The sequence below is a fragment of the Aulonocara stuartgranti genome (genome assembly GCF_965226115.1).
Source record: "Aulonocara stuartgranti genome assembly, chromosome: 7".
Classification (NCBI taxonomy): Eukaryota; Metazoa; Chordata; class Actinopteri; order Cichliformes; family Cichlidae; genus Aulonocara; species Aulonocara stuartgranti.
The window spans coordinates 53057629-53066451 of NC_138945.1; the positions used below are offsets into that span (position 1 = coordinate 53057629).

The 8823-nt window shown below is 42.7% G+C and overlaps 1 protein-coding gene across 2 annotated transcripts in view; it reads left to right on the forward strand.

Moving 5' to 3' along the window:
* The window catches only part of LOC309709774 (cyclin-dependent kinase 17-like), a 37076-nt gene that overhangs the window by 26314 nt on the left and 1939 nt on the right, over positions 1 to 8823 (forward strand). For both annotated transcript variants that reach the window (XM_082538602.1, XM_082538603.1), the window contains exons 6-16: positions 2601 to 2657; positions 2811 to 2925; positions 4801 to 4895; positions 5082 to 5144; positions 5891 to 6014; positions 6144 to 6264; positions 6686 to 6783; positions 6948 to 7053; positions 7517 to 7559; positions 7755 to 7845; positions 8003 to 8080. In XM_082538602.1, the coding sequence (XP_082394728.1) occupies positions 2601 to 2657; positions 2811 to 2925; positions 4801 to 4895; positions 5082 to 5144; positions 5891 to 6014; positions 6144 to 6264; positions 6686 to 6783; positions 6948 to 7053; positions 7517 to 7559; positions 7755 to 7845; positions 8003 to 8080 (991 nt within the window). The remainder of the gene's footprint in view (positions 1 to 2600; positions 2658 to 2810; positions 2926 to 4800; positions 4896 to 5081; positions 5145 to 5890; positions 6015 to 6143; positions 6265 to 6685; positions 6784 to 6947; positions 7054 to 7516; positions 7560 to 7754; positions 7846 to 8002; positions 8081 to 8823) is intronic.

The following is an 8823-nucleotide window of genomic DNA, read 5'->3' on the forward strand; positions in this document are numbered from 1 at the left end:
CTTGTGTGTGGTGCAAGCCAGAAGTGATGGCACAACTACTGGCTTGTTGTGCATCTCCCAAGTTTTGTAACCTGTCGGGCACATCGTGGGCGGTGAGGTTGGGCTGGAGGCACAAACCCTGTGAGCTTTTTGAAGCCACATCAATGCAGTGCATTTCCATATGGCACAGAGAGCAACGGCTGCACTTGGAAATGATTACATGCTCTGCAGAATCCATCATTTAGGCGAACAGGAGAAGGTGAGACAAGCACACCTGAAGTGTGAGTATACACTCACCAACCACTTTATTGGGTACATCTAGTACAGGGTTTGGCCCTCTTTTGCCTTCAGAACTACCTTAATTGTTTGTGGCACTGATTAAACAAGGTGCTGGAAACATTCCTCAGAGGCATTGGTCCATATTGACATGATAGCATCACATCATGATAGCATGTCTGCAGATTTGTCAGCTACATCCATGATACGAATCTCCCTTTTCCATTACGTTAAGGTGATCTATTAGATATCCAGTGACTGTGACACAAACTGAACTTTTGACACAAGGTAGAATTGATCCACGCTTTAATGTTTTTGCACCAAATTGTGACACCACCATCCAAACGTCAGAGCAACAGTTGAGACTCATTAGACCAGGCGAGGTTTTTACAACTTTTCTTGGACATTTAATGAAAATTGTAGTCTCAGTTTTCTGTTCTTAGCTGACAGGAGTGGACCTGGTGCGGTCTTCTGCTGCTGCTGCCGGTCTGCTTCAAGGTTCCACTTGTTGTGCGCTTCTTCGTACCTCGGTTGTAATAACCTGAGTAACTGTCCCGTTCCTACCAGCTCGAAGCAGTCTGGCCATTCTCCTCTGACCTCTGGCATCAATATGGCCTTTCCTCCCAGAAAACTGCTGCTTACTGAATATTTTCTTTCTTTCAGACTGTTCTCTGTAAGCTCAGAGATGGTTGTGCAGGAAAACCTCAGCTGGCATTTTTCAGCTTTCAGTTTCTGAAATGCCCAGACCCGCCCATCGGGCACCAGCAACCACATTCAGAGTCATTTAAATCACCTTTATTTCCCCTTTTGATGCTTAGTTTGATCTTCAACAAGTCATCCTGTACATGTCTACATGCACTGAATTGCTGATATGTGATTGGCTTAATAGATAACATTCAGTTGACCATGTGTACCTAACAAAAGCAGCTGATGACTGCATATCTGTTGTATAGCGAGTGCATCAACCATAACTGCAGCTTCAGTGGCCATCCTGCCACAGTGATCACACTAGCTCATGACCCCTTGAGGATGGGTCTTGAATAAGTGATCTCTTCATGTCACCCGAATAACCACGACACCATAAACTCAATAAATAATTAATTTCCCCAAAAGTATTCATTAATTAATGTTGTTGGTGTTAGCAGTGTGTCAGTTTTTAAGTACAACATTCTGTGTCACAGATCATTAAAGATCTGCTTATTGATTTTTACATTATTGGGAGTTTTTAGTAGTAAATTCTAAAAGGCAGAGCCATATTTGCTTCAGGGTTCATCATATAGCATTTTGCAGATAAAACTGTAATAACATTAAAAACTAAATTCTTTCTTTTGGCAAAAGCGACAGTGAAGAGTGCTAATTTGAGAATCAGGGGTGGACCAGAATGAGAGAAATGGAAGCAGAGCAAGAGTCAGGAAGTGGCTGCACATGGATAAAGATAGCTCTGAGGGTAATGTTTTATTTAAATGCAGCAAGAAACAGAAGTGAGAGCGTCAGAGTTCACACCTTATCCTCAGCCGATCAGAGCTCATCCTCTCAGCACTCATTTTTGTCACGAGCCTGAACGATTGTCCTGTGCATCTGTCAAAAGCAGAACAGAGGAGTAAGTAACACTCGGCCTCGCCCAGGCCCAACTTTATTTGCATACACACCCCTTTGCAGAGTTTTTTCAAAAGCACTGACTGGATTTGCTCAGATGATTGGCTGTCAGACCTCTCAGCTTTTCTGGCGCTGGTCTTTATCCAGTGCACAGGTCTGTTTAAGCCTTGTGAAGATGCTGGCTTGCAGCAGTGACAGTTATAGCTCAGTTATTAAGTAGTTTGTGTGTGTTCTGGTTATAACTGAATAGTTGTGAAGCGTTTAGTGATTTATTATGCGTGGAAGTAATGATTGTTTCAGTTATTATTTATCGTGGAGAATATTGGGTCAATTGATCAACCAATCCTTGGTATATTAAATGATGAGAGTAGGAAAATATGATGTAAAATGACACAACCGTATGGGATTTCTTCACAACCTCAAATATTTTTCTTAGCACACATAAGAAACGGAGAAAAATCCAAATATTAGAGAAACTGAAACTAGCTATTTTTTTATTATATATTTAGCTCAAAAATATAAATGAAAACATGTTGTTTGTTCGACTCGCCCATAGACACGTTGTAAAAAGCCATCGGGTCTTTGTCACAAGCAATTAGTCGGGATGCTGGTTTGGTTGTGTGACCCCCACGCCCCACTCTGTGATGCTGCAAGGCCATCATGAGGATTTGTCCTGGTGTGTGTAAGCCTGTCACTGCTAATAAAGACACTACCCTCATTAATGCTGTTTGTCCTTTTCTTCCCTCCAGTCAGAAATTGGATTTGGGAAGCTGGAGACCTACATCAAACTGGACAAACTGGGGGAGGTATGTGGCACAGTTTACCTTGAAAGCCTTTCCTTATCACCCCAGGTGCAAACGTTCTCATAGTGAGTGATTAAAGTGCACACAGGCACAGTTGTGGAGTTTACTTTTAACCTGAAACACTGAACCCCCCCCCCTTCTTTTCCTGCTGTATAGGGCACGTATGCTACTGTGTACAAGGGGCGGAGTAAGCTGACAGACAACCTCGTGGCGCTGAAAGAGATCAGACTGGAGCATGAAGAAGGAGCACCGTGCACGGCTATCCGAGAAGGTACAAAAGATTTTAGCCACAGAACGCTATTTGGTCACCAAGCAGTCAAATATAAGTGCTTGAACTTTTTTTACTTATATAAGCTGATTTGTTTTACGTTGAACAGTGACGTTTGAACATCTGCAGCAAGATGGAGTGCAAAAAACAACTTAGTTAACTGAAATAGAAAAGCAGATTTTAGAATAAATGCTCCTAGAAAACAACCTCAAATACAAACATACAGGTCGTGCCTGTAGGTGGTCAGGTCTGTAAATATATCCCAGCACGAGCAGACACTGGTAGATTTGGAATTTTGTGGAATTTTTACACAAGCCGAGTCTGCACATAACAGACAACTTAGCAAGGACCGATTTTAAATCGTATCTTTATCCACTTAGTTACACTTAGATATTAGCTAAAGATTACACAGTTTAACATGCTTGAAATAATATTTTTGCACCAACAAGGTGATTCCCAAAGAGCTATTAGCCTAAAACTCTTTATGTGGTGTGCAGTGTGATTAAAACAAATTTGAGGAAACTGCACAAGTGATTGACAAATGAAGTGATAGACCTAAAAAAATGTGTCTACAACAGATGAACTCAATTTTGAAGTCATATCCTTAAGAAATAGGAAAACAGTCCAGCAAAGACCTGTCACATGACCTGAGAGATGCATCTGGCCCTGCTTGTTGTTTGCTGAAGCCTCATCAGACGTGGTCTCAGTGGACGGAGAGCTATCAAGAAGCTATTTGTCAAGAAGAAGAATAGTGAGAAAATGCTGTGGCATGCCACATTACACAAGAAGTGAACTGAAAATCACTGACTTACACGTCGTACGAAGTGATGAAACCAAATTTGACATTTTTGGTTCAAGTCGTTGTCAGTATGTACAGAGAAGGTCAGGAGTGTCTGCATCCATCTGTAAAACACACTGGAGACGCTGCCATGAATCAGGGCTGCGTTTCAGACAGCGATGTTGGAGATCTTGTCAAAATTGGTGAAATTACGAATGCAAATAAAGTCCGATTTTGATCGTGCAGTGCCTGACTGGCAGTGTTTGTTTCTGCCAGTGCAGTGAAAGCATACCTGGACAGAAAATCACACAACGCGACACTTAGTCACAGACTGACCTCGGCTTTATTCAAGCATTGACAAAGAATTGAATACAAGGCAGCCAACATCCAAAGAAGAGCTTTGGATGTCTTTCAGAAAGAACGTTTCCTGAAGATTACTTACAATTCTACAAACTTTCTTTATGCCTTATACGCCTCATTTCCATTTATACTTTTAATAAATCGTTGCACCTATTTCCCAGTTTCCTACCAAATGTAAAGAAATGAGCCGTGGCTTAAGAGTTTTGCAAAACACTGTATTTCAGTGTCATCTTCTGGCAGCTTGAGTAAATTCAGTTTGCGCTCACTGACGGTGCTTTGTGTTTTTTTAGATGGATAAATGTATTTATTCAAGTTTCTTCATCACCAGGTTTAGCACGTTTCACAAAAAAACGTTGAGTTTGTCATCTCTGAGAGTCTATATGGATCCTTCACTGGGGTTGAACTGGAGGCATTTTCTTCTTTTATTTTGCAGTTTTATGCGACCTTATATGGAGAGCGGTGTTGGCAGCACACTCTTGTTTTGAGACTTTGTTGATTAATTTGAGCCAGATAAGCTATCTTTGTAAGTCTCAGACATTTTTGTAAGATTGAAGGATTTATAAATAAACCTCTCTTGGCTTAATCAGCGTGAACACAGAGGCATCAGAGCAAGAAGTAAAGCAAATGTTGGTTAATGTTACTTTGAGAGAATAAAAAATAAGCTGAGTGTAATCACACCCTTGCTGTAACAGCTGTCGTCTTCTTCTTCTTCTTCTTTTTTTCTGCGTGTGTGTTCTTAGTGTCTCTACTGAAGGACCTGAAGCACGGCAACATCGTGACGCTGCACGACATCGTCCACACAGACAAGTCGCTCACACTGGTGTTTGAATACCTGGTGAGACCAGCAAAACCTCTGCAGCCTCCCTCCTGCATGACTCACGATGTTCTCTGCAGGGATGCTTAGATTAAAATATTTGACGTTATTATTATTCATGACTCTGTGCGGAGTATGAAGGCTTACCAACTGTTGCAGTTTGTGTGCCTGTAGCGTCCCCGCTCTAACGCCCTTCCTCTCTTCTAGGACAAAGACCTTAAGCAGTACATGGATGACTGTGGGAACATCCTGAGCATGCAGAATGTCAAGGTGAGACTCCGCAGGCTGCCTGCTGGTCTGAGCACCTTCATCACCTGTCAAGAGTTTGTAGCTGCTGGTGTGGGTGCAAGAAGCATTGTCAGTGTGCCCCCTGGTGGAGAAGTGTAGACCCAAGGGGATAAGTAAAATGGGCTGCTGCAACCTTCTTTAAACATCCCTGTTTTTAGAGTATTTAATTAAAGAATTTCATTCATGATTGTGCATCTGCAATATATTATTTTGCTGAACACCACTGTTTTTTTTAACTCTTTATTTTAGAGTTTTTAGTTCATGGACAGAAAAAAAAACAACCCCAACTAAGCATACATATATATTTGGGTCCATATAATTTTACTTGATGTATTATGAAGTCTCGCACTTTTAAGTAAAGCGAGCTTAGGCTAAAGGTCACCTGTTCCATCGCATAGATAATACTGATGGTGCGGATCCATCGTTTGAGGCCTGGTGATTCTGGTTTTTGTGAATTTTTTTCTAATTGTTTTCTTCCTGGCTAACAGTAATTTCAGTTACCAGTCGCTTTTTTTTGTTAACCACATCCTCATTAAGTAGACAGAAATACAAGACCTCAGTACTGTTGGTGATCTCGTATCAGCGCGTCGTATTTTGGCACATGACCAAAATGTGTGTGAGTGATTAGCCTCCAACTTCCCACACGCAGCAAGGCTCGATCACCACTATTTTATAATAACTTTATCAACACGATCATATGTACTGATCGAGAAAATCTCTTCCTTTAGATTTTCCTCTTCCAGATCCTGCGAGGCTTGGCCTACTGTCACAGGCGGAAAGTTCTCCACAGAGACCTGAAGCCCCAAAATCTGCTCATCAATGACAGAGGAGAACTAAAACTGGCTGACTTTGGTAAAAAATCAGTACATTACATTAAAATGTTTCTACAGAGCAAATTTTTTTTTTTGGAGTATTCTAAATAGCTTCCTTTGTATGAATTTCATGACATTTTTCCAATATGTCCATATTTCTGCTCCACAGGCCTGGCGAGGGCGAAGTCTGTGCCCACTAAAACGTACTCTAACGAGGTGGTAACTCTTTGGTATCGGCCCCCTGACGTGCTGCTCGGCTCCTCCGAGTACTCCACACAGATCGACATGTGGTGAGTGGGCCTCGCTCGACGGGGGGGATTGCAACTATTAGGAAACGCTAACGATGCTCGTGGTTACTCTCTTATTTCCGTATGGCTGCACAGCGACGGCGCAGGCCGATGCGATCCTCTCAGATTGGTTTTCTGTCGTGAAATTGCCACTTCAGTGATTTGTGGAACGGGCACAGGTGTCTGGAGCTCATTTCGTTTAGTTTGCGCCCTTATTAGCGCGCGGGTGTAAAGAGACTTTGCTGCTGATGGACACAGCCTCGCTGTTAAGACAATGCAGCTGTAAATGGTTTCTCCGATCTCCAATTGAGAGAAACATCAGGGTTGGTTTAGAGATGGAACACCTGTTGAGTCAGGCTGCTGTTTAAGCTTCAGTCAGACGCATCTTTGTGACCTTTCCCACCTGTTTGTGTCATTCTGTCAGGGGTGTGGGCTGTATATTCTATGAGATGGCTGCAGGCAGGCCGCTGTTCCCAGGCTCCACAGTGGAGGATGAGCTGCACCTCATCTTCAGGCTGCTAGGTGAGTGCTGCCCTCTGCTGACAGAGGAGCGTTCAGACTTTTAACCAGAGCCTTTAATCGCATTAACCCTGGCATGTAGCCCCGTCCCCCCTCCGCGGCGCCATGAAAAAGCCCCATCCAGCTGACGCGGGCTCTAACAAGGTCTATTAAATGTCCCTCCACAGGCACTCCTACAGAAGACAGCTGGCCTGGAATATCCTCCATTGATGAGTTCAAGTCCTACAAGTTCCACAAGTACAAGGCACAGTCCCTCATTAATCATGCCCCCAGGTAAGCCTGATACTTTTTTCTCTCATTTTATCTTAATAACTTTACTTCTACACCAGATGCAACATGTCCCAGCTTAGGCTGTGTTGCTGCTGGTTGTTTCAGGTATTTATGGAGCAGTTATATAAACCTTACCGTTACCCCTCCATTCACCTCTCTTGCCTGGTTGTCTGATGACTGGAGGTGGAAAAGTGTTTCTTGTGACACAAATATAAGAGGAGAGCTTGTAAGCAGAGCTGTTTTAGCTTTTAGTTAGACATGAGTGTTGGAGGTTTGTGTAGTTAGGAGCGTGTGCTCTTTATCATTTCCTGTAAGGAAATCCTGTGGAATAGTTGACTCTGTTTGACTTCCTTAACACTCGCCTCTATCCATGAGTCAGCCCACCTTTACTGACCCCCCCCCCCCATCCCTCCTGTTCTTTTTTCCACCTCCAAACTCTTGTCCCACCCCTCCCCCACACCTACAGGTTGGACAATGATGGAATCGACCTGCTGATGTCATTCCTAAAGGTAAGTCTCGCAATATCTGCCAGGAATTAAAGAGACGCTAAAAACATGTGACACATTTTGCAGCTATGTCAGGACTGTGTATTTGGAAAGAAGCGCACGAAGGCGTGCCAACACATTCGCATGCGACCGCAGGCTGCTGAGCCAGTTCTTTTGTTGTTCTTTAATGGCTGAAACTTTTGTTGCCCTAAATTTCAGTATGAATCGAAGAAGAGGATCTCTGCTGATGAAGCAATGAGGCAGCCATACTTCAGGAGCCTGGGGCCACGTGTGCACACGCTGCCAGAGAGTGAGTAATGAAACGGTGATACAGTAATGCAGACTTGGCACCATCCGCTCAGTACAACTTGAAGGGTATTGCAGTGTACAGAGAGGATCACTTACAGCCTTGTAACAGAAACACTGTCTTCTTCTTCTGTTGCACTGACTGACTGTGTCTTTGGCAGCCGTATCCATATTCACACTGAAGGAGGTGCAGCTGCAGAGAGATCCCGGCTATCGGAACTCATCATACCCCGAATCAGGTGAGGAATAAAGAATCGAGAAGAGGGGAAGTGGGAAGCACAGAAACCGAGTGAGCGAAAAGAGACAAGTGCAAGCGTAGGTTTTTGTAGTACGGCCCACTCAATTGGCCAAATAGACACAGCTCATGGAGGAAGCTGAGATACTTTAACATAATTGCCACAATCTGCATAAACTCATTATGAGGATTAACTATATTAAACCGCCATAGTGCCACATGTATAATTAAACATGTGCTCGTAAATTTTGTTACATTCTACTTCCTGAAATTTCATGCTGTCCTTCAAAGACTGATGCTCACATGTAAATTAAAAAAACCAAACCACTGTATTTGTAAAATTTGTACACTGTAAACAACTAGTGCAAAGATCTATGAAGGATCATGAAATGTCAACACATACAGGCTAACAAAGGCTCAAGTTGTAGCCCACATTACACTTCCTGTTTATGACCGCAGAGCACCTGGAACCTGGCGATTTATACAACCAAAGCAGGGATGTCACGATAACGGTGATATTTAAAAATGAAATGTGTATACCATTGTTTATTCCTTCGTGGGCAAACCCACCGAACAGGTTAAATAGCAGTCACTGTGATAAGTAAGTTACTTTTTAACCTTGTTATTTGGATTGATTTACTCCAATTTGCTTATCAAATGGCCCAGAATAGTTGGAAAATGCAGATTTCTGTCATTTAAAATAGCTGAATCGATATTTAAAGACTTTATTTTTCTGTTTCCCATCAG